General features: G+C 41.4%; 1 protein-coding gene across 1 annotated transcript in view; it reads left to right on the top strand.

Moving 5' to 3' along the window:
• The window catches only part of ALOX5 (arachidonate 5-lipoxygenase), a 50534-nt gene that overhangs the window by 4307 nt on the left and 19405 nt on the right, over positions 1–26822 (top strand). The window contains exons 2-4 of the mRNA XM_006916943.3: positions 2318–2516; positions 5260–5341; positions 19568–19690. Coding sequence (XP_006917005.1) covers positions 2318–2516; positions 5260–5341; positions 19568–19690 — 404 coding nt within the window. The remainder of the gene's footprint in view (positions 1–2317; positions 2517–5259; positions 5342–19567; positions 19691–26822) is intronic.

Genomic DNA, 26822 nt, shown 5'->3' with positions numbered 1-26822 from the left:
TATGTGACTCTCCAATAGTGGGTCCCTTGGATGCCAGAGCTACAGTCATCAGACTTTGTCCCTAAAGACTCCCAATTTGGGTGTGGCTGAACCCCTTGGACCCTTGTTCACCTCCTGTAGTACTAAGTCTAAAGCCAGGGTCAGCCAGAGGCAAGCCAGGCTGGTAGGTCTATCCCTCTCTTTCTGCCAAAGACCCCGTCCGATAGCATATTGAGTCCCTCTGAATTTGTTCAGTCTGTTTGTCCCAGGTGAAACTCCAAAGCACACTGCCAGGCTTGAAGTGGTAGGTGGGGAAGTGAGACCTGGAAGGCCCTTTCCTCCTGTGACTGCACCACAAGTGTGCTGAAGGTTGACCCTCAGAGAAGCTGTTCCATTTCTTCCTTGTCAATCACCCTAGCCAGACATCTGGCCCTCCCTCTGATAATCACCCAGTCCTGGAGAGCCTCTCTGAGCCCCACCTCCCTTCCTTTTGCATTCCAAGGTGCTAGGCTCCCCCTTCCCATGAGAATGTCCACTTCAGATGCTCATGGCACCTGTTACTTTAGAATGGCCACCCTCTCCCCCTTGGCCCCAGCCTTCTTGGCACCAGACACCTTCACCCCCACTCTAGCCCCTCAGAGCCACAGGAAAGCCACATCCTCTGGAGCAACTAACCCTGGCCTAGACTCAAGCCTGACCACACACTGACTTCCCTTTGCTGGGTTTGCACTTCCAGCACTGAAATTACCTCCTTTTCTCCTTCTGGCTCACAGCCCCTTTTCCACCCTCACAGGATTTCCCTCCAGGTTTTGAGCCAGGAAGTTTTGAGCTTACAGTCTCAATTTCTTCCTCCAACATCTACTTCTGGCTACTCAATTTAGCATGTGTAGTCAGAGATGGACCTCAGTGCAGGGACCCAGGCTAGCTCACAGCAGGGGCCCGGGCTAGCTCACAGCGGCTCACAGGCACTGAAGGGCCTGCTACCTTTTGAATTCCCCTCCCCAGGAGTCAGGGAGGGAGGACTAGGTGGTTCTGATGTACACAGCAGCAAGTGGCCTGCAACCTTGAAGAAAAGAGCCATTCAGGCATGAATTTCTCAATGGTCCTGAAAACCAGGCATTATCTCCCCTCGATAGATGAAGAAACAGAGCCTCAGGGAGTGAAGAATTTGCTGAGGCTCAGGATCAGTCACTTTGGCATCCCTTGAGGGCTCACTTCACCCTCTGCCCCTCACTGACCTCCCTGCACTCCTATGGGAATCTCTTGGCCTCATATGAGGTCTGAGGTCTCTGCAGATCCCCCTGGCAGATGGGGACTAGAGTAGGCTTCATGTCCCATCAGAACCTTCTTGTCCTGGCCCACTGATGTCTCAGCTCAGGGCTCTCTCGCCTCTTCCCACTCTCAGAGCCACCCAACCAGAGCTGTGTCCTTCCTTTCTTCCCCACTCCTTCCAGCTCCTTGGGTCATCCAGCCTCCTACTGGGACTCTTCTCTCAACTATGCACCTGGAGCCTCCTGGCTTCTCCTCAGGAATCAGATAGGCCCTGTGGTACATACAGGCTACATCCTGAAGTCCCACAGGCCCTGGAGGTCAGTGTTCTCTGTGACCTCATCTGTGGCCCCTGCCCTCCCACAGGACATGCTGTGGGACAAGAAGTCCTTCCACTCTGAAAGATGAGCATCCTAGCAGGACAGATGTACTCACATACCTGTTAAGGACCAAGGAGTGTCATTTCACACACATTCCTGGCTCCTTGGTCCTCAGGACCCAGGCTCAGACCACAGGGCACAGGAAGGAGGCTTCTGCTTTCTAACCACAAGTGTCTGACATTTGCAGCAACCACAGCATGCAAACTGTTCACTGTGCTCAGAGCCAAGAGGTTTGCTGAAAATATCCAACTTCCTGTTCCCTTTATAAAGTCCTCTCAGAGTTCTACTGGCAGCTTAATGTGAGAGGGATGGAAGACTTCTAGAGTCACATGCAGGATGAACACTTCTGCCCCCGGCATGCTGAGAACTCTAGGTTCTGCCGCCAAGGAAAAACCTCAAGGACTGGTGAAATTTGGCTTAGAAAGTATCTTGGGAAGGCATGGAGTCAGGGATTCCCAAACCTGCTGGTCTTTGAAAGACCCAATGCAGTTTTTGAGCCGCTCACCCTTCCTTCCCCATCTGCCATTGAGAGCTGCAGACACACAGGTCATCTAGAAACCTGGTGCATGGCACAGCACAGAGCCTTATTGAAGACAGGCATTTGGCAGGCATCTTGGCTAAATTAACTCAAGGTGACACACAGGCTCAGGAGAACTCAGACGGTCTGATATACCTTTTCTCCTTCTCAGGTTGATTCTTATGATGTGACAGTAGATGAAGAACTGGGTGACATCCAACTGATCAAAATTGAGAAGCGCAAGTACTGGATTCATGACGACTGGTACCTGAAGTATGTCACGCTGAAGACACCCTATGGGGATTACATAGAGTTCCCCTGCTACCGCTGGATCACTGGTGAGGGCGAAATTATCCTGAGAGATGGACGAGGTGAGCAGCTTAGGCTCCTTCCACTCTCTGAGCTCCCCAGAAACCGGGAGGGCTTGCAGGCCTCCCCTTCCTCAAAGAACTACATCCATGGGATGATAACAGTGTCATCGTTGGATACTGCTCTGTGACTCAAAGCACCTGCAGGAGGTGTGACCTTCCTCCTGGTACTAATGAGCCCCAGGCTCAGAGGGTAGAGTGAGAGTCCCCAGGCATACAACCAGCTATGTCCTTCCTCTGAGCAACAGTCCTCTTTGTCAGAGGATAGCTAGGCTCCCTGCTAGCAAATACCCCTGGGACGTACACCTAAGTGGGCAGTTCTCCAGATGTCAAGGCTGTAACATCGCTTTACAGATTCACAAATACCCAGGCCCACGCTGCCTTCTGTGAGGTCACAGTAGGTTTTGGGCTACAGGCCCCCCATGCCGAAGAGCTATGGGCAGGCCCAGTCAGCACAGTCATCCGTTGTTAAACCTGAAGTCCCACTTTCCGCTGAAAGAGAAAGGAATCTAAAATCTTCCCTCTTAAGCAAGACCCTCAAATGTTCAGACACCAATCTGGCACTTCTTAAGGAAGCCATTCTTCATAAGAGATATGCTGCTAGCTTGATATGGAGAATAAGAGAGAGAAGCAAATGGCAGAGGTCAGCCAAAGATGCTAGCTATCTGAATGACTCCCCCTTGCACACTAGCCTCTTAACATACATAAGTCACATCCATGCCTCGGCAAAATTCCACCTTACTTCAAGTCATGGCCCTTCAGTTTGCTCACACTAAAAACTTGGAAAAATAAATCTTCAGATGCTGTGCATCCACTAGAATATGCATCTACAGCTGCTTCTATCAGTGGCACCATTCAGCACTTCCTGGTTACGATGCATTTCCTTATCACTAGTTCATTTGTTCTTTACAGAAGTTAAGCAAGGTAGATAAAAAGAGAATGATTATTACCCCCATTTTTTAGCTAAGAAAACCAAGATAAAGGAGGAAAAAGTTCTCTACAAGGTGTTCTTAAATTCTCAGGCCATATCCCATTGTTCCTGACATGGAATTTAACTTAAGAAACCAAATTCCAAGAATATTTCTGAACTGAATGACTGGAGCCAACAGGATTTTTGTTCCCTGACCTCGTGGCAGGAAAAAGATCACAAAATTTATTCTGTAATGTGGCTATTTGACAGCAATGTAGGCTAAGAACTCTTGGGGCTGATCTGCAGTGGGGTAAGTACAGAGACTGAGAGTAGGCATTTACAAACTTTTACAGCAACTTGCCAGAATAATTCTGAGTGTAGTCTCTGATAATAAAAACAGGGCTTACATTTTGAATGTCTTTGGTTTGTTTTTTGTTTCATTTTTCTAGTAGCTAATTTTTTTTTTGTATTTACGAAAAGATTGGTCTATGATGGAACAAACATTTTAAAAAGCTGGCCCCTTACCACAGAGAGCTGGAGAAGCTCTGTTATAGGTCCCCTTTCCAGGAGAAGCTCTAGAATGTCTGCCACTCAGATTCCCTTGACTATGTTCACTAGCTTTATCTTAAATAATAATATACAGAGTAGTCATGATCCAACCGCTCCAGACCCTGCTCTTAGCCACTTGCTCCTCTGAAATGAGAGATTAGATGCCTTTGAAGCCCCAGCTCAGAGGGAGGAAGATGAGGCTCAGGTCTATTGTGATTATAGGACAATAACCATTGTTTCCATTTATTGGGTTCCAAGCACTGTGTGGAGTGCTTTACTGCATTCTATCACTAGATCCCCATCATAACCCTAGAAATAGGCATTATTATCTCCATTTCACCAGTCAGGAAGCCAAGGCAAATTGCTCCAGGTCACACAGCTTTAAGTGACAGATCCTGAGTCCACACCCAAACCCAGGTATTTCTTCTAAAGCCCACGCTCAAGGATACTACATACTGTTTTAAAATAAGCTTTATTGTCAGTCCTCTATGTAGGCACCACAGGGAACTAAATAGTGTCGACATCTCTTTCTTGGACTTAAGTCACACATTTCTCCAGGAAGCAGCCAACTGGACTTAGAAACACAATAGCCATGACTCTCTGCTGCTTTCTCAAGCAACAGAGAAGCCTTCAGGCAGCTGCTACTTCTATTCTGCATGAGAGTTGCAAGGGGAAGAAGAGTGAACTCTGCAATGGTTTAAGAAATCCACCAAGGACCATGAAGAGAGGAAAGACAGATGAAAGGCAGCTCTGAACTGGGGCCCAAGATTCTTGACAGAGGCAATGTCCTGGGGGGCAGAGTGGGAAGTTAGAGCCCCCAGATGGAAATCTACAGGCAGGCCAGAGATGGACATACCCTGTCCCTGTAGAAGGGAGGCAGAGAACCATTAGCCTATCCCCATAAAGTCCAATGAGAAGCCTGGCTCATGAATCTGGACATCTGGACATGATTCTGATGTCATGAGATGCAGATCCCTAGGGCTTGCTGAGTGAGCAAGCAGGAGGAGGAGGAACTGGGTTCATCTTTTTTCAAATGAGTGATGAGGGGCATGGGATTTGAGTCTTGTGTTAAAAATGCACTGATTGGGTGTGTGGCCTTGGATAAAGTTTAAGGGAAAAGCTATTCAACTTCTTGAGCCCCATTTAATAAAATAGGAGAGTGTTCTAATGCTTAAAATAATACATGTGGAACACTCAGCATGGCTTGGGTGTCTGAGAGAAACCTGATTATTGGACTTTGTTATAATTTTTCCTTAGGTTCTTCTCACACTTGTTCTTTTCTCACAGCAAAGTTGGCCCGTGATGACCAAATTCACATTCTCAAGCAGCACAGACGTAAAGAACTGGAAACACGGCAAAAACAGTATAGGTAAGTTATGACACCAGACCAAATGGACATGGGACCATGGTTTCTTCTATTTCAGAGGCATGGTATGAAATGAACCCTGCTTACAACTTATGGCCTATTGCTATTGGTACATGATGACAAAGGCATCAGCTTCCCTATGACTCTCCTCAATCCCCAAGTTCCCCCTGACTACCTCTCCAGGCAGAGAATGGTGAACAGGGTTTTTTGGAAAAAAAAACTTGGGATCAACCATATTGGTACTTAGGAGGAATTGGGCAGCAAAAGAGTGAATTTATCTTAATGTTCTCCCACCTCCCATTGTAGGGATTACCTCTCACTTTTTATGTCTATTGATAGCCATGACTCTCTGCTGCTTTCTCAAGCAACAGAGAAGCCTTCAGGCAGCTGCTACTTCTATTCTGCATGAGAGTTGCAAGGGGAAGAAGAGTGAACTACTCTGCAATGGTTTAAGAAATCCACCAAGGACCATGAAGAGAGGAAAGACAGATGAAAGGCAGCTCTGAACTGGGGCCCAAGATTCTTGACAGAGGCAATGTCCTGGGGGGCAGAGTGGGAAGTTAGAGCCCCCAGATGGAAATCTACAGGCAGGCCAGAGATGGACATACCCTGTCCCTGTAGAAGGGAGGCAGAGAACCATTAGTTCTCTAGAGAACTATGGTTCACTTGTAAAAGTGATACATAATCCAGAGCAAAATTGATAAATATCTATATAACTAAGAAAAAAGAGAGGACACAAATTATTAAAATTAGAAATAAGAACGAGAAGGTGAATATCAACTCATAGAAATTAAAATGAATAAAAAAGAATACTATGAATAACTGTATGCCAACCCATTAGATAAGTTAGGTGAAATGGGCAAATTCCTAGAAAAACAGAAACTGCCGAAACTGACTCAAGATAAAATAATCTGAATAGAACAATCACAAGCAAAGAGATTGAATTAGTAATCTTAAAACTTCTCACAAAGAAAAGCCCAGGCCTAGATGGCTTCACTTGTGAATTCTACCAACATTTAAAGAATTAATGCTGATCTTTACAAAAAACAGAAAGGGAGGGAACAAATCTTAACTTATTGTATGAAACCAGTATTATACCGAAACCAGTCAAAGACATCATAAAAAAAGAAAACTGTACACCAATATCTTATATGAATATAGATGAAAACATTTTCAATAAAATGCTAGCAAACCAAATCAAGCAGCACATAATAGGCATTATACAATAAAATCAGATAAAATTTATCCCAAATATTCAAGACTGGTTTAACATCCAAAAATCAATTAATGTGATATACCATATCAATAAAGAACAAGAAAGCATATGATCATCTCAATAGACACACAGAAAGCATTTGACAAAATTCAGCATTCCTTTATGATTAAAAAAGTATTTAAAAATAGGAATTGAAGGGAACTTCCTCAACCTGAGAAAGAGCATCTACAGAAAACTCACAATTAACATCATACTTAATGGGAGAAGTTCGCATAATTTTCTCCTAAGATCTAGGAACAAGATAAAAGTGTCAGCTTTTAGCACTTATATTCAACATTGTACTGGAGGGTCTAGCCAGGGCAATTATGCAAGAGAAAAATGACAAAAGTACCCACATCGAAGAACAATAAATAAAACCATCACCATTTACAGATGACATGATCTCATATATAGAAAATTCTAAGGAATTCACCAAAAAACTATTGAAACTAAAAAACCAGCAAGGTTGCAGGATACAAGATAATATACAAAATTCAATTGTTTTTCTATATGCTAGCAATCAGCAATCTGAAAATGTAAATTAAAAAATTCAATTTACAATTGCATCAAAAGGAATAAAATATTTATGAATAAGTTTAACAGAAGAAGTCCAAGACTTGTACAATGAAAACTACAACACATTGTTGAAGGTAATTAAAGAAGATATAAATAAGGTGAAAGATATCTCATATCCATGGACCAGAGGACTTAATACTGTTTAAATGGCAATATTCTCCAAAGTGATAAATAAATTCAACACCATCCCTATCAAAATCCCAGCTGACTTTTTGCAGAAATTGGCTAGTAGATCCTAAAATTCATATTGAAATGCAAGGAACCCAGAATAGTCAAAACAATCTTGAAAAAAATAAAAGAAAACAAAGTTGAAGGACTCGCACTTCTCAATATCAGAATTACTACATTACTGCAGTAATCAAGACAATCTGGTACTGGCATAGGATAGATCAATCAAATAGGATTGAGAGTTCAAGAATAAGTCCTTACATGTATGGTCAATTAATTTTCAACAGAGGTAGTAAGACAATTAGAGGAAGACTAGTCTTTTCAACAAATGGGACAAAAGAATAGCCAAATGTAAAAGAATGAAGTTGAACCCTTCATACCACAAACATAAATTAACTTAAAATGGATAAAATAGCTAAATTTAAGAGCAGAAAAGCTTTGAAGAAAACATGGGTAAACCTTCATGACCTTGGATTTGGCAAAAGATTTTTAGATGTAACAACAAAAGCATAAGCAACAAAAGAAAAATAGATAAATTGATGTCATTTTTATGCTTCAAAGGACACCCTCAAGAAAATGAAAAGACAGCATACTTTTATGCTTCAAAGGATACCCTCAAGAAAATGAAAAGACAGCATACAGAATGGAATAAAATAGCAAGTGCTGACAAGGATGTGGAGGAATCAGAACCCTCATACACTGCTGATAGGAATATAAAATGGTGCAGGTGCTTCGAAGACAGTCTGGTTCCTCAGACTATTAGAGAGTCATCATATGATTCAGCAATTCCACACCTAGGCATATACCCAAGAAAAACGAAAACATATATCCATGGAAAAACTTCTACATGAATGTTTATAGCAGCATTATCCGTAATAGCAACCTAAATGTCCATTAACTGATGAATGTCAGCAATATATCTATATAACGGAATATATTTCCGTAACAAAAAGGAATGAACACTTCCAGAGAAAATATACAAATGGTCAATAAGCACAAGAAAAGATGCTCGACACTGTTAGTCATCAGGAAAATGCAAATTGAAAGCACCATGAGATACCACTTCACATGCATTAGTGTAGATAATAACAAGTGCTGCCAAGGATGTGGAGAAAGTCACTGCTGGTGGAATGGAAAATAGTTTAGCATTTCCTCAAAATCTTAAACAGAGTTTTACCACATGACCTAGCAATTCTACTCCTAGGTATCTACATAGAGTAATAAAAAAATATTTCTACACACTAAAATTTATATGCAAATATTCATAGCAATATTATTCATAATAACCTGAAAGTGGAAACAACCTAAATTCCAATAAGTGATGAATGGATAAACAAAACATAGTATGTTCATACAAGAGAATATTATTTGTCATTAAGAAATAGTGAATTAAAAAAAAAGAAAGAAATAGTGAATCATGGATATATACTAAATCATGGATGAAATTCAAAACATTCTGCTACATGAAAAAGTTATTTAAAAAAGACCAAATATTGTATGATTCTATTTATATGGAATGTCTGAATGACAAATCTATAGACACAGATTAGTAGATTAGTGATTGCCTACGGCTGGAAGTTAGAGATGGGTAATAGGGAGTGACTATTATGGGTACAAGTTTTCCATTTGGGATGAAAATAGTCCCAAATTAGATTATGGTGATAGATGCACAAATCTGTAAATATACGAAAAAACTTTTAATTGGATAATTTTAAAGGGTGAATTTTCTGGTATGTAAATTATATGGAAACTAGTGGTCAGTGGGCTATATCCAGGCCCTAAATGTGTTTGGTGGGTCATTATGGAGTTTCAAGCAAACAGGGTTTTTATTATGGTTTCCACAGTCCACACTTGTTTATTGTCTATATCAAGGCTTTTTTTTTTTTTCATTTTGTTTCCTACATTTGAGTTTGAGACTTCTTTCAAGAGAAAATGGTGGAAAGAATCATGCTAAACAGCCAGCCTGGTTACTGGGGCTTTGGAGGAGCAATGACTATTACACATTTTTACATGTTCCTCTATAGCTTAACTTCTTACAAAGAATATGTAGTATGTCAGGTTTTTTTTTTTGTTTTTTTTTTAATCCAGTAAAGCAAAGGAAGGGGAATAATGTAGAAGCAGAAAAATACCTGTAATTCATCCATTTTACTTTTACTTATTTGGGATTGTACTATATATGTGACTTGACATCCTCTTAGAAGTATTGCAGAAACATTTCCCCATATTTTAAAAATCTCATTTCAAACATTATTCTAGGTTTTATATATTATTCCATTGTATGGATGCACCATAATATACTTAACACCAGTATGACTGGACATTTTGAGAGTTTCTAATTTTTTATCCTTATAAACAATGTGAAAAGCTTTGTGTGAAACTTTTTGTGCCTTTTTAAGTATTTCCTTATGGTAGGTACCCAGAAATAAAATTACTAATGCAAATAGTTATATAGACAAATTTTTCTTCAAAAGTCTTTAACCAGTTTTCACGAGCAGTGTGTGAGTACCCATTTCACCAGTTCTTGCCATAGCTAGGTAGCATCTTTTTTTTAACTTTTTATTTTGTGAAGGTGTGTCTTATCTCTTAGCTCTTTATTCTTCCCCCTAACTCTCAGGGACATACTGCTGTCAAGTGGTTGATATTCCCACTGAGATCATTGGTTGCCCCAGCCTCAAAATTATCTTTAGCTCTATCCTCTTTTCACAAAAATTTACATTTCCGTAAAACAGAATGAAAAAATAGGAAACAGGACATACATACATGGACATTTGATCTATTACAGAGGGCACTAGCAATGGGCAGTGCTGGGGCTTTTGGGCATCCATACAAAAGCGGGAGAGATAGGAGAAGGAAGAGAAGAATAAGAAATTGATTCTATATCATGTCATTCAGAAAACTCAGTTTGGGGTTGAATAAGCTTAAAAATTAAAGGCAAAACTATGAAACTTTTAGACTGTAGGGGATTATTCTTCATGGCCTCAAGGAAAAAAGATTTTTCAAACAAGACTGAAAATGCACTAACCATAAAAGAAAATATTAAGTTCACCTACCTCAAGATGAAGAATAGAGTGAGAGGGCAATTCACAGTGATGGACAAGAATCATGATTTATAATATACCAAAGACCCCTACAAATCTATGAGGGTTGTCAATTCAGTAGAAAGATAGGCAAGAGATTTGAGCAGTCATTACACAAAGTATAAGGAGCAAATGTACAAGAAAGGCGCTCAGCTTCATTCGTAACCAAGAAAATCAAAAGTAATATCACAATGAAGATCTATTAATTAGATCACTACTACCACCACACACACACACACACACACACACACACACACACACCCCAGGTGGGCAAAACTGAAACCTGACAATACCCAAGTGTTAAAGAAGCTGTTGAGGAGTGGGAAGTCTCACTCACTGCTGGCAGGAATATAAATTGATACATCAATATAAATTGAATATAAATAGAAAACAATTTTGCAACAATAATAAAATTGAAGCTACATTATAATCTATGATCCAAAAATTCTGTTCGTGGATCCAAATCCTTGTGCCTTTGCACCTGGATACATGTGCATAGATGTTCACAATAGCATTATTTATTAGAGCCAGAAAAATGGAAACCATGCAATGCCCATCAACAGTAGAACAGATAAATTGTGATCATTCTAACCTGCAAGAAAAATCAGTGAACTGTTGCTTTACAGAGCACCGTGGACAAACCTCACAACTACTGTGTTGCAAAATAGAAACCAGACACAATAAGTCTGGCCAATCCATAAAGTTTGGAATTATATTGGTTAGGGAAACTTGTATAGCAGTGGAACAATAAACAATTGCAAGAAAATGATTATCATAAAAGCAAGGATAGTGATTGGGGGAGGTTGAGTGGGAATTGGGTTTAAGGGTACCAGTAATGTTCTGATTCTTGATCTCAGTGTTGGTTATACAGATGTTTGGTGCATTTTCTTAAAAATTTTTAAATAAAATTTATGTCTTTATACCTGGTGGGGGAGAGTAATTGGATTATACTGTGGGTAATGTTAAGGATTTATGAATTTGTGATTTGTTTTAGAATATTTGTGTAAGCCTCTCAGCTCAGATACCGTATAATGCATTTTCAGACTTTTGTACTTGGTACAGTGCACAAGGAAATGTCCAAGAGCTCTGCACCATCCATCCCCATTCAGAAGGATGGTTATTTCTATGCTCCTTTCTTGGCTATCCTCTCTTCAGCCACCTGTGGCAAAACCCCTACCTGCTTCTGGCCTTGTAGAAGGAAGTTCTACAGCTTCTAGAGAATCAGGCTGTTTTTTTCCTGTTAGGTGAATGGACAGCAAGACTTATCAGTTCTACACCAATTTCAGAGTAAGATGTTAATGACTGATAAATTAGTCTTACAAGCATTTTGCTTAACCCAGTATTTCCCAAAATGTGCCCTGGGGTATTGGTCCCAAAACTTTTTCCCTGAAAAAATATCCCATGGTAAAACAAGTTTAGGAAACCGTTTATCTCACCCCCCTTCTGGAGGCTCACAATGCGCATAAGCGTTGATGATTCTGAGAAGTCCTGTGGTGATGAGACATGGCTAATTTCATTTTATTTTATCTTTTTAATTTTAAATTTTAAATTTTTATATTTTTAGTTTTTAATTGTTGTTGACATACAATATTATATTAGTTTCAGGTGTGCAAGACAGTTATTAGTTATTTATATAACTTTTGAAGTGATTACCACAATAAGTCCAGTACCCATCTGACACCATACATAGTCATTATAATACTACTGACTGTATTCCCCATGCTATACTCTACATCTCCATGACTATTTTGTAACTACCAATTTGTAGCTCTTAATTCTCTCCCCACTTCATCCATACCCCCATCCCTAATCTGACAAACATCAAAATGTTCTCTGTATCTGTGAGCTTGTTTCTGTTGTTTGTTTATCCTGTTCTGTAGATTCCACATGACATTTGTCCTTTTTTGTCTGACTTACTCCACTCAGCACAATACCCTCTAGGTTCATCCATGTTGTTGCAGATGGCAATATTTCATTCTTTGTTATGGTTGACTAATATTCCATTGTATCTATAAACCACCTCTTCTTTATCTATTCATCCATTGATAGACACCCAGGATGCCTCCATATCTTGGCTACTGTAAATAATGCTGCAATTAACATATGGATTCACATATCTTTTCAAAGTAGTGTTTTGGATTTCTTCAGATAAATACCCAGAAGTGGGATAATTGGGTTCTGCTTTGTCTCTTGTTATACAGCCTTTGTTTTAAAGTCTTATTCTGTATGGTATAAGTATTGCTACCCCGGCTTTTTTGTTTGTTTTCATTTTTATGAAACATCTTTCTTCATCCTTTTACTTTCAGTCTGTGTGTGTCTTTCAATCTGAGATGAGTCTCCTATAGGCAGCATATGTAAGCATCTTTTTTCTTATTTTCTTATCTATTTAGCCACCCTATCTTTTGATTGGAGCATTTAATCCATTATATTTAAACTAATTGCTACTGCATATAGAGTTATTGCCATTTTATTATTCATATTTTTAATCTTTTTTTTCCCTTCTTCTTAAAGAAGTCCTACTAATATTTCCTGTAATACTGACTTGGTGATGATGAATATCTTTAGCTTTTTCTTGTCTGGGAAGCTCTTCATCTGTCCTTCAATCCTAAATAATAGCTTCACGGGGTAGAGTAATCTTTATTATAGGTCCTTGCTTTTCATCACTTTGAATATTTTGTGCTAGTCCCTTCTGACCTGCAAAGATTCTGCTGAGAACTCAACTTGCAGTCTTATAGGAGCTCCCCCGTGGGTAACTGACTACTTTTCTCTTGCTGCTTTTAAGATTCTCACTTTGTATTTAACCTTCAGCATTTGAATTATAATGTGTTTCGGTGTGAGCCTCTTTGGGTTCATCTTATTTGGGACTCTCTGTGCTTCCTGGGTTTGTATGTCTATTCCTTTGCAGGTTAGTGAAGTTTTCCATCATTATTTCTCGAAATAAGTTTTCATTTCCTTGCTCTCTCTCTTCTCTTTCTGGTATCCCTATGATGAGAATGTTGTTACACTTGATATTGTCCCAGAGCACCCTTAACTATCCTCATTGTTTCAGATTCTTTTTTCTTGTTGCTCTTCTGAAATGGTATTTTCTGCTACCTTATCTTCTAAATCACTGATTCAATCCTCCGCTTCGTCTAATCTACTGTTAATTCCTCCTAAGGTGTTCTTCATTTCAGTTATTGTATTCTTCATTTCTGACTAGTTCTTTTTTATGTTTTCTATCTCCACTTTTATGTCTTCTGTCTCTTTGTTAAAGTTCTCACTGAGGTCATCTACTCTTCCCCTAAGTTGAGCATCCTTATAACCAGTGTTTTGAACTCTACATATGGTAGATTGCTTATCTCCATTCTGTTTAGTTCTTTTTCTGGAGTTTGTTCTGTTCTTGCCTTTGAGACATGTTTTTTTGTCTTCTCATATTGGCTGCCTACTTGTATTTGTTTCTATGTGTTAGGTAGGGTCGTGATGTCTCCCAGTATTACTAGAGTGGCCTTATGTGGTAGCTGTCCTTTGGGTCCCAGTGGCACAGTCTTTTTTGGTCACTTGAGACAAGTGCTCAAGGTATGTCCCTTGTATGCATTGTGTGTGCCCTCCTGTTGTATTTGAGCCTTGGTTGCTCTTTGCTCATCAATGGGAAGGATTGACCCTTGGGCTGATTTGTTGTGATGACTGGCTGTGACCAGTGGAGATGTCATGCACAGGCTGACCCTACAAAGCAGGATTCGCTATAGCAGGGCTCTGGTGCCTGCCCCGTTTGGCCTTTGGGTGTGTTGTCCTCATATGCGACTCTAGGTGGTGCTCCTGGTTTCCCAGCATGGAGGCTAGGGCTTCCTAGGAGAAGCACTCACAGGCCAAGTTCAGCTGCAGCCCGTGCCCTGTTCAGAGCCACCTGGCATAAGCTACCAAGAAATCCACAGATGGCCACCACCTACGCTGGATTTGGAAGTGCCTCAAGAGGCCAAGCTGCAAACAAAGGCCGGCCGCCACTACTGCTGGGATTGAGGTTGCTCAGCAAGAAGTACAAGGCATGCTGACACCACATGCTGCTTGTTTAAGTTCTGTGAACCTTTGAGAGATTTTAGGAAAGTCCGCAGCATGAGTTGAGACAGGTCATTTGTATGGAAAATCCACTAGAAATGGCTTGGTTAGGCCCTGCGCGTTGAGAGGGGTAGGGTCTCAGGGAATCACCAGGACAGGGCGACCACTGTTAGCTACATTGATGGAGACTCAGGTTTTGTGCCTGCCTGAGTCTACAAGCTGCGTGGGGAAGGGCTTAACAAAGGAACAATGCTCTCTGCCAGCACTTCTGTCTGAGACAAAGCTTCCCCTACAGCTCTTGCCCTGAAGCCAGACGACTCAGTTTCTCTCTATATCTTTCTGGCACTTTTTGAGCTGCTGCCCCAGAGCTGGAGCTCAGAGCAAGTGAGTCCATCACTGAATAAGTCCGCACATGGGCCTTTTAAGAAGAAAGTCTGCAGCTCCCTCAGCCCTCCATCTCACTTAGACACAATCTCCACTGATTTTCACAGCCAGAAGTTATGGGCACTTTTCTTCCTGGTACTGAAAATCTGAGATGGGGAGTCCAGTGTGGGGCCAGGACTCTTCGCCCTCCTGGGAGGGACCTTTGCAGCTGCGATATTTCTCCCAATTCTCAACCACTACATGTGGGTGTGGAGCCCACCCATTTCACGTCTACACATCTCCTACCAGTCTTGAGGTGGCCTCTTCTGTGTGTCCCCGGTTGTAGGACTTCTGTTCAGCTAGACTTCAGGTGACTCACCATGATGGCTAGTCTGTAGGTTAGCTGTAATTTTTTAAATTAATTAATTTATTTTTATGGTGATATTGGTTAATGAAATCCAATAAGTTTCAGCTATATAGCTGTAATTTTGACATGAATGTGAGAATAGGTGAGCACAGCATTTACCTACTCTACCATCTTGACTGCAAGCCCTTAATTTCTTTTCAACCCAGTGTTTCCCAAGATAATTTGACCTACAATTCTTACCATCCTTCAGAAAAAGTGCTCTATGGAGCACCTTTTAGAAAACATCCCTTTACCAGGGAGAGGTGGATTCAGTGGTGTTTTCACAGGAATGGAGCTTTGGCAGGGTCTAGAAAAATGAGGCATCTCTTCTTGGCCTTTTAGCTAAGATCAAGTGTAGAGAGATGGGGGTAGAGAGGTTTTCTGATGTGATAGTTTTCCCCTTTCATAGATCTAATCATTATTTTCTTCTTCCTCTTTCTACTAATCTGTCCTTTTCAGACCCACTCCTCTGCTTCCATTCAGGAAGTAATGAACTTTGCACCGTTTGCATAATCTCGGAGTTCCTCTTTCACATGAACTCCCAGGCTTCCAGATTAGAGTTTGGAAGTAAAGTAACTATTAAAACCAGTCTCTAATATGCCAGAAAGCCAGCAAGTCTAACCAACTCTCATTGCTCCCTTAGCCAGTCAGGAATATGGAGAAGCCAATACAGGTCATAACCCACTGCCCATGTTCTCTAATCATGACTTCATGTACCTATGTGGCATGCATACACATGCACACACACAAAGCAATATATAGTATAGCGATTTTTAATCTATGTCATTTAATCTAATCATTCTGTGCCTTGCTTTTTATCCACTCATCCTTTCTGTTTTGAAGAGCAACCAGTTGATACAGATAGGTGTTGTCCATTATTGTAGCTTCTGTATAATGAACCATCATATGAATCAAACACCATTCTCCTACTTGCCTGATGATGGACGTGTGGGCTGTCTTTAATTTCTGGCTATTACAAGCCACATTTCAGTGAGCTTTCTCATATTATCTCCTGGTGCTTTCATGGAAGAGTTACTCTAGGGAATATTCCTAGTAGACTTGCAGGGTTGTAGACCACATTTTAAGTTTTCTAGTTATTGCCAATGTTTTTCAATGGGTTTCTGCCAATTTTCACCCCTAGCAGCTGTTTCTGAGGATTACTATTCCCCTACATTATCAACACACTTTACATCTTGAGACTTTTTTCATTCTTGTCAATCTAATGTGTGAAATAGTATCTCATTGTTTTCCTCCTCCATAAATTCTTGCTTTATATGAATGTACCATAACTTATTCAACAATTCCCTACTGATGAACATTCATTTTGTTTCTCATTTGTGTATTTGTTTATTTGTTTTTGGTATTACTAACAACACTGCAAGAGGCAACCTTGTACAAAAATCCTGATGTGCGGGTGTTTTAAGTACTCTTACATTGATACTCAGAACTCACATTGCTAGGTCAAATCAGCATTTATCATTTTAAGAAATTCTGACAAAAATCCTTTCCCAAAATGTTATAGTAATTTTCAGTCCCACCAATTGTCTATGAAAATATACTTTTGCCAGTTCCTGGTGACATTGATCTTTTAAATTGTTGACAACCTAAAAATCCCTGAGACCCCCATTGTTGTTTTAATCTGCATTCCCCTGACTGCTGATGAGTTAAGCATCTCTGCAATGCCTCATCTCTGAAATGCCTATTTATATACTTTATTTTTCTGTTTTTTTGTTTGTTTGTTTGTTTGTTTTCATTTTTAATCCTTAATCTAAAGGAGCTCTTTATATGTTAGGATGGTATCCCATTGGTATGGCATATAGCATATATATTATTTGTCACTTAGGATTTCAGTTCTTTATTTGCTAAACTATATGTATTGTTTTTCCTTTAAAACTTTTGGATTTCACACTTTGCTTAAGAAGGCTCTCCCTACCCCAATGTTACATAAGTACTCTTATATTTTCGTATAACACTTTTATAATTTTTTTTAACTTTAGGCCTTTAATTCATATGCCGTATATTTTTACACATGATGTAAAGTAGTGGTCCAAGGTCCCCAGTATTATTTATTGCATAATACATTCCTTTCTACTGCTTTAGGGTGACGCTCACAGTAGCCAGTTCCTGGGCTCAGCTCTCACAGCCACTTACTCCATGTCCTGTGAAAGTTGTTGAATCTCTCTGTGCCTCAATCTCCTCAATCTATAAAATGGGCAGAATGATAGTACTACCTCATGGGTTTTTTGAGACAATTAAATAGGTTAAACCATGAAAACACATAGAAAAGTATTTGGCACATAGAAAGCACACAATAAGTATTAGCTAGTTTTATATTATATTCACATATTTTGGGGGTCTTTTTCCAGACTTTGTGTGTTAGCCCAGCTCCATCTTTTGATTGTCACACTTCCTAATATATGTTAATAGCTGTTTTGTTATCTCATTGATCTTTTTAAAGATTTTTATTATGAGAATTACTTTGAGTTACATATAACTGTGTTATACTGACATTTTAATGATAATCAGCCTTTCCACTCAAGAACATAGTGTGTCTTTCTACCTATCTAGAGCTTGTGTAATATCTTTCAATAGAATTTCTATTTTTTTTTTCATGCAGATCTTTCTTCTTTCTAGTTCCTTTATAACAAGGGAAATTATAGCTCACACAATTCTGAGTGGGATATTTTTCTGTTTGTAAACAAATATTGCTGGGATAAAAATAAATTACTCATTTTTTTCCATATTTACCTTGTAGTAACATCTTACTAAACTCTTTTATTGGCACTACTCATTTTTAGTGAGTCTTTTTTGTTACCTAGTTGTTTGATCGCATTATTTAAATGACGATAATTTTGTCTATTTTCCATTATTTATACCACTGATATTGTTTTCTTAATGCTTGGCTGGGATTCCAAAAACAAGTAAGAGTAACAATGATGAAAATCCTCACTGGGTCTTGATTTTTTAAAAGAAACCACTGATATTTTTGTTTGTTTAAAATTATATCTGCTATTGTTTTCAGATGAATACTCTTTACTATATTTAGGAACTTCTTGGTTCATTCTAATTTCGTTTTTGTCTGGATGAACTTGTTCAGTTAATTTCTTCAGAAAGGGTATGTGCTTGTTCCTAGCCCTCTCCTAAAATTATCCTGCCCTCACCAATTATTTGACTTGATATAAGAGGCTTAGATGATGATCTTAAAAAAAAAAGTCTGTAAATACTTTACACTGTCTTCCCATTTTCAATATGGAAAATGAGAAACCTAATGATAGTTTGATTATTTTTCTTCTCTCAGAAGCTTATGAGCTTGCAGGAGCATCTCTCTCTTCTCTTTCTCTCCCTTCATTCCTCCTCTCTCTCTCTCTCTCTCTCTCTCTCTCATTGCTTCCATATCTTGGCTATGGAAATAATGCTGCAATTAACATAGGGGTGCAGGGACTCAAAACTTTTTAATGACTAAAAATCTCAATGTTTTACTTTCTTCTCATAAGAAAGGTCAAAAAGGAAGGAGAATTAGGAATATAAATGGAAAAGCTGAAATCTCAGAATATAATTTTTGTTTTTAAACATATACAAGATCATTCTCCCTGCCTTAAAAAAAAATGACAAGGTTTGTTTTGTTTTGTTTTGTTTTGCAATAAACAAAAATGAAATCTAAGTTAAAAAATAAAAGAAATAAATGTCCAATGCTATGGACATTTATGTTTCAAGGACACCAGGATTTAAAATTTTTGAATGGATAGAGTGTATGATCTGTCTTTGGGGGAGCTATTCTGATTATAACAATCTCTAAACCTGCTATTGGCAGCTATCTATGCCCAATGGGCTCATTCAGTCACCCATAGCCTTGTGTACCCTACCACACAGACATAAAACTGTCCACTTTCCCCTGACCACCACACGCAGTTCTGGGTGCACTGACCAAGCCAGTACGACATTGGATGTCCCGGTCAGGCATGGTGGGACAGCCTTAACCACATTTAATTCTCATAACTGGCAAGGCAGTTCTGTACTGGGGAGAACATTGAGAGACATTGCTATTGAGTCTTACCTCGAATAAATGAGGTCTTCTGATGCTTCCTTTTCCAATTCCTTTTTACAGACTAGTGCACACCTACCATTTGCTACACCTACTGTAAGCCTAGTATCAGGTTTAGGAGGCCTCAGGCCTCTCATTGTGATGTTCAGGGAACAGCAAAGTGGGAGGGGTCACAGTACCTTACTAGATGTACGCTCAGCTATAACTCGTTGACTTAATGGCAGGCACATCCTCAGACCACATAGGCAGCCTTCAGCCTGAGAGTCCCAACCCAAAACACTTAACCCAGTTTTTGTTCTTGTTTGCTCAGATGGATGGAATGGAACCCTGGCTTCCCTTTGAGTATTGATGCCAAATACCACAAGGATTTACCTCGCGATATCCAGTTTGATAGTGAGAAAGGAGTGGACTTTGTTCTGAACTACTCTAAAGCGTAAGTCTATGAAAACTTAAGGACACTGGGCAGCTCCTCCAGTGGCCAGGGCCAGAAGTGAGACCTCACTACTTTCCTCATGGGGGCCTTGGGCTGAAGGAGAAGCTCAGCCAAGCACCTCTTCCCTAACACATTTGATTACATCTTGGCCATAGAGTGGATTCTCAATGCATAATCACAGGATATCCTGTATCTAAACAAAGTTACAACCTGGAGTATTCCAGACACCAAACATAGCTATGTTTCAGCCCAAGGGAAGTTCTTTACTCAGAATGCCCCATTCCCATGCACATCTCATCCCCTCTATGGCCAACTCAGGAGTAGTCAGTGTCCAGGCTGTCACCTAAATGGCAGGTCTCTGCAATAATAATGGCCGCCATGCCCGTGCTGATTACTGGCATGTACACTGTGTCCCCATGCAGTAGCCAGAGTCATTATCCCCATTTGCAGCTAAAGAACCTGAGGAAGTCAAGTACCTTGCCCAAGTCCCCTGCTAATAAATGGCAGAGATCAAGTTCTGTGTTTCCTCTTTGTGGTTGAATTACAGCAGTTTTTTAAAGTTTGGCTAACCCTGAGTCTTCCGGGTGCTTGTTAAAAATATGGAGCCCCTGCCCTACCCGAGGGCTAGGTGAAGGACCTTTGAATCTGTACTTGGATATTTTAGGGAATTCTCATAATCACGGAAATCCAGAAAACTCTAAATCCTGGTTCTGCAATCTGACCAAGACTTATAATGCCCCAAGGAGCTTCAGCACCTCCCAACTCCACAGCCAGGAGCTGAGTCTCCCAGGGTGGGACTCTGCCCCAGGTAGGCATATCCAGGAAACAAGCAGGTGGAAAACCACCAACTCAGCCAATTTCCATTTGTTTAGTTGCATAGCTGCTCCCCTAAAGAAGCATGCCTCATTTCATCATATTTCTGAAAGGAAAGTGCAGGAAGCCACACTCCTAGGCCTGCGCCAAGGCCTTCCTCCTTTGGACATAATGAAAGAACTGTACACGTACACACACACACACACACGCACACACACACACACACACACTCACACACTCACAATCAGCCTTTGTAGAGAATCCCCTATATATATCTGTCTTCCTGAGGTCGCATATAAGTAGGAAAGAGGCATAGTAAGTGCCTGACTTAACTAGCCTCTGCTAAGTGCCAGGCTTCTAGATGTGTGTGGTTTCTACACAGAATAATCTAATGTAACCTTCACAGCACCCCGAGAGGTAAGTACTGTGTTTCCGGATGAGTAAACTGAGGTTCTACTGGTCCAGATCAAGGAATTTGCCTAAAATTTAGAAATTGTCAAAACCAGGATTTGAATCCAGGTCTATTTGGGTCCAAAGTTGGGAAATCTCCCCTCACCCCCAACACACATCATTACAATTGGGATCAATTAGAGAAAAAAAATTAAAACAAAACACCTGGCTCCCTAGAAGCATCATAACAATTAAATGTCTTACTTCCCACCCAGAGGTTGGCATTGTTGAATCAAAGGCATATGTCTTTAGTAGAGTACAGCCCACACCAGGATAGGACAAGCAGGACAAAAGGCCCTTGTGAAAGGAACAGTTTGGAGAGAAAATGATAAGAATGGAGAAGCAGCGAGGTCAGAGGAGATGATACTGCTTTGGGGAGTAGTGCCACCTTGCTTACTAATGGTGGAAGGAAGGATGGTGGATGGATGGTGGAGAGATGGAAGGATGGTTGGTGGAAGAATGAATGGATGGATGGTAAAGGGAGGGAAGAATGACTAGATGGCAGATGGTGGATGGATGGACGGATGGACGGACGGATGGACGGACGGTGGGTGAGTAGAAGCATGGTGAATGGGAGGATGGATGGATGGATGGATGAATGGATGGTGAATGGATGGTGGAATGAAAGCTTAAGGTCATTGTCATCTTTGTATTTCAGGAGCCTAGCACAACAGCTGTCGCAGAATAAGTGATAAGTAAAAATGAATTGAGTGTGTCAAAATGAATTGAGTGTGACCCAGATGTCCTCTCAGGACCCTTTTTTGTTACCTCACAGACCCTCACTTCACACACACACATATATATAATTACCTTTCCTTCTCATATGTCCCCATCGTCGCTAAGGATGTGTATCCCCATCCAAGGAAGGCGGCACTACCTAGATCAGTGGTTCTCAATTCTGATTTTGCATTTAATGTTATAGATTCCATGCTACCTTCCCTTCCCCTACCCCGCCCCTCCTGGACCTGCCAGTCCAGATATAGGTATATTTTAAAAGCTCCCTGGAGAATTCCAGTATATAGCCAAAGTTGATTCTTTCCTTGAGCTTATCCTCCACCCAGTTGCACTTGGGGTCAAGTCCACCTCCTGGGTCTCAGTATGCATGTCTTCCACTCCCAGCCCCTCCATCTCTCCCTGGGACATTCAAGAACATTCTTCTACCTGCTTCTCTGAGCCCTATTTCACATAATTGGAAGGTTATTATCAAGTAGACATACAGTCTGTTGGAGGCTCTGTCTACAAAGGCAAATATAGTTCTTTTATTTCCCTGTCTAAAATCCTTAAATAATTGCCACAATTGCTGTTGAGAGCCCAGGCATCTCTGCCCAGCTCTCCAGCCTTCTCTCCTGCCCTCACATTCACCGTACATTCTAGCCATATGCATCCAGAACTGGTTTGCAGGTTGTCTTCAGGCCCTTTGTCTTTGCCCATGCTGTTTCCTCTGTTCAAATGCCCTTCTTTTTTCTTTGCCTAGCTAAGTCCAAATCATCGCGTTTCAGGACTTGGGTGAGGTGCCTCTTCTCCCAGAAGCTCCTAGAAGCCCCTGAGTCTTCTCCTCTGTGCTCCCTAGTACTAGCCATGCGGGCCACCATCTCTCCAGCAATACCATAGCCCATATTTCTTTACATCATCCATGTCACTTGGCCTCTTGAGCTATGGACTATTTGGCAGGAAACGAACAAAGAAATCCTGAGATGGGTCCTTTGCCTCTCTTGGCACAGCACATGTAGGGCAGTCAGCTGAGAACCATCTCTGTTGGCACAGTGAACTAAGGTCCATGAGGTACTAGGGAGGAGGTAAGAGACATGGCCTCTGCATTTGAAGGGGATACAGCCTGAGTCAAGGGAGCTGGACCTCAGAGAAGCAGCTCAGCAGAACCCCATCTTGGGGAGATGAGAGGTGCATGAGAGAGGAGCCTAGACCAGTAAAAGGTGATCCTAGGGAAAATATCTAACTTCTCTCAACCTTGGTATGTTCATCTAAAAAGCAAGACCACAGCCCCTCGGGCTTGTGAGAATATAGTGGGACCACATATATTAACCATGAACAGAGAAGCTTCTCCCTAAAGACAGCATTAATCTTTATTCATTCCTGGTAATGGGGTCAGGCCAGGCAGGACCACTTCTCCATCATCACACACATGCTGAGCACCTGCTCCCTCAGATCGGCCTCTGCCCTCAAGGCCTCATAGAAGGACTCTCACTCTGTCTGATGTTATCTTATTATGGGGTCCAGGAAGGCTTCACAGCAGAAGGGCATCTGGCCTGGCCTTGCTGCTGAACAAACAGACACAGAAATGGGGCAAGGATTCAGGGGCAGAGAGAGCACCGGATGTGGCTGGGCCTGCTCACAGAACCAGGTGAGTTGTGAAATTTTCTGATGGCATCAAAGGAGCAGCAGCTTATATGTTTACTCACTATTCACCATTTGCTGTGTGGAGCTTGATTGCAGGAGGTTGCCAAGCTAATAAGAGAATGTCCTCTTTAAAGGAAATTTAGAAAAAGAGCTTCCTTCCCAAAGAATAGGACAGTGCAGAAATGTGGCTGAGTTCTGGGAGAGGTGACCAGCCTCATGCAAGGACTAGGGTGCTCAGACCCTCATCCATTGTGCCTTTCCTATCAGATGAGACTGGGTGAGGGCAGCTCCTGGAATGGGATAACCTTCTCCCTGCATACAGAGACACCTCACCCATACCACAGATGTCTTCCAAGGAAGGCAGCACCAGAAATACTGCCACGAGCTGCAGTTGACCACTATGAGTCTGAATTTGTCATGTTCAGTGAAAGGTGGGAAGATGTGAGGGGAATCAGAGCCACATTGCAGATGCTTGACCTGGCGCCCTTGAGGGTGAGACAAGGGAGCCCAGAGATATGGAGGAAGCTGAATGAAGGCAGGGAACAGTAGAGTAGGGAAGACTGTGGGATGTGGAATAGATAGACCTAAGATCTAGTTGGAATTCAGGTCACAATGGGGAGAGGCTGAGGGGAGAACCCAAGACATCTTTGACATTGTGCATCTGGCTTATAGGGAAAGTAGGTGGCCCTTAAAAGGGGAAGCTGGGGAAGAAGAATTTTGGAGGGGAACATGAGTCCAGTTTGGGGGCATGTTAAGATCAAGAAACCTGTGCAGCATCTGCTGGCAATGCTCAGCGGGCAGTAGGACTTGCGGGCTTGTGGCTATGCAGAAAGGCTTTGGAGGGTATTGAGGCCAAGTAAGGTTGCGAGCTCTGTGAGGGACAGGGGAAAGGGCCAAGGCCCAGATAGAGGCTTTGTTATTGGGATGGGAAAGGAAGGGGAGTGAGGTCTGACAGCAATAACTGCTCCCCACCCCTGCTCCTCGCCCCCCACACTGAATTTGCAATGTTCAGTGAAAGGTGGGAAGATGTGAGGGGAATCAGAGCCACATTGCAGACATATATGTAACAATTTGGCATATAATTTGGCCACCCAGTGCTTGTTTTATATGCCAAATTGTTACATATATATGGCAGCTCCTTGAAAGGAGCTGGTTGTGAAGGGAAGGAAAGAGCCTGTCCCTGAGATGAAGAGCAGGAACCTAGAGAGATGAGATGGAATGACAATGGATGGGGCAGAGTTCTGGGGAGAGAAGGAAGAGATGAAAGCAATCTGCTGAGACATGGGGGTGGGCTCCCCAAGGCTAGAGGGTAAGATGAAGGGATGGAGAGGAGAAAAGTTAAGCGAGCTCATTCTCTTGGCTTTGGAAGCCAAAGCCATGAATTTTGTGCTGGAAAAACCCCACCCCCATGCCCTCTTATTGACACTCAGGAATAAGTTGGCTCCATATCACCAAAGCACTCATAGAAAATAGGTTTCTCCCCTCTAACTTCACAAGTGCTACCCAAAATCTCCTGATCTTGAAAATTTTAAAAGTCATCTTCTTTTTCTAACTGATGCTTGTATGTCTATATACCAATCCTATTTACCTCTATTGAATTTTACTATCAAATCAGAGCTCTGTCCCTTTGGAAAAGAAATTTGTTGGGAAATGTAGGAGGAAAATCCCACCTAAAAGTGAGACAAACCTGAAAAATTTTTAATTATATTTGCTAAAGCAGCATTTTTTTTCTTGTTGAAAATAGGTCATAGAATAAGAGCAAGAGTTAACACAAAGTGTAAAGTAGTGTTTCCCTAAAAGGGGGTTTGTTCTATAGTCAAATTAATTTGGAAAATATTGCAACCTCTTCAGCAGTAGTTCTCAAACTATAGCTTGCATCAGAATCCCCTAGAGGCTTGTTAAAATCTGGATTTCTAGACCGACCCCCAAGTGTCTGAAAAAGAGGCCTTAGGTGGGGCCTGATAATCTGCATTTCTAACAAGGCTCCAAGAGGTGTGGATGCAGCTGGTCTGGGGATCACAGACAGCCCTGCTCTAGAGAATTGTAAAGGCTTGAGAAATCCTGACATAAAGAAATCTGCTTAATGTTCTCCAGACTCCTCAGAGGGACACAGGTCTCCCTCAGTGCACGAGTGGGAAAACCGGGGCTAAAGGTTCATTTACCTTTTCCCTCTTTTCATTTTCATCTCTTCTCTATGTCCTTCTCTGCTCTTCAATTTAACTCAAATGGAATTTATGGAGTGCCTACTGTATGCCTGACTCCAGTAGTGTTCTAGGTCCCTGCAATCTTTGTCTGTTATTTTCTGGTGCCCCTCCCTTACATCTGCATTATACCTGCCCTGGGACTAGATAAAGAAAATGTTGATTTCTGCCTTGAAACAAACTCCATAAAGGAAGATGCAGGTTTAACTTGGCTGTTTTTTTGTTTTGTTTTGTTTTGTTTTGTTTTGTTTTGTTTTGTTTTTTGCGAGGCCCATCTTAGGGCAATTGAGCTTCTCTCCTGGACACTAGGCAGCTCCATCAAGCCATCCTTGCTTACGATGTCAAGGACAAGCAGCCAGGCTTCCCAGTGAGAAAACCTGGGTCTAGACAGCATCCCTCAAACATTCCCGTGTACATGGGCCTCTGTGGAACATTGGCCCACAGGTTCCGATCAGTGGGTTCCAGTGGGGTAAGAGTCTGCAGTCCCAGTAAGCCCCCAAGTGATGCTAATGTTGGTGGTCCATGGACCACACTTGCAGTACCAGGTTATACATTGCTTTCCTGGGGGAAAATCTATTATCTATTAAAATTAGCAAGAATTATCAACTTATATCTAATTATCCTTTAAAAGCAAAGGTTGCTTAGTTAAAGCTTGGCCAGCTGGGGTTGATTCAAACTCTATCTGCACCATTTTGGAGGAGTTAAGTTTTCCAATTCAAAGATTTCTTCCTATAATCTGAGGCCAATCATGCCTAGCTGCTAGAATTATTATGAGATTTAAATCAACTTGTGTGTGCAATGTCCCTATGGTGGTGTCTGGCACAATGTAGGTGAATACTCTCTAGTGTCTCCATTCTGGGCACCTCAGGAAGACTTTCTCCTCAGTCCTGAGTTCGGAAAAGGGGACCTGCCAGGGAGCTGCCTTATCAGGCATGTCACTTTCTATTTGCTAGCTCTCCTGGGCTTCCTCAGCCCCCCTGAGAGCAAGCCTGGAGGAAGAGGCTACCTGCTGCTCCTTTTTTGACAGATCCTGGTTGGTGGGGATCCAAGATGAATGAAAAGTGGCCCCTTTGTCCTAGCTCCAAGGAGCTCACAGTCTAGTGGGGACTGAGCTATGGATAGGATAGCCCATCACAATAGCATATGGTAGATATTCCTTAGGAAAAGATCACTGGGGAAATGAGATAAGGGAGGAAGTAACTCTAGGAGACAGCATCAGAAAAATGCTTTCTAAGAGAAAAGCCCCACCTGGGTTTTGAAGATTCATAGGAGTTCACCGCACTGATTAGAGGAGCAGAAGAGATGGTATTCTG

The sequence above is a fragment of the Pteropus alecto genome, unplaced genomic scaffold (genome assembly GCF_000325575.1).
Source record: "Pteropus alecto unplaced genomic scaffold, ASM32557v1 scaffold287, whole genome shotgun sequence".
In the NCBI taxonomy this organism is placed as follows: domain Eukaryota; kingdom Metazoa; phylum Chordata; class Mammalia; order Chiroptera; family Pteropodidae; genus Pteropus; species Pteropus alecto.
The sequence above is the reverse complement of the archived record's forward strand: the minus strand, read 5'-3'. Positions and strand labels throughout refer to the sequence as shown.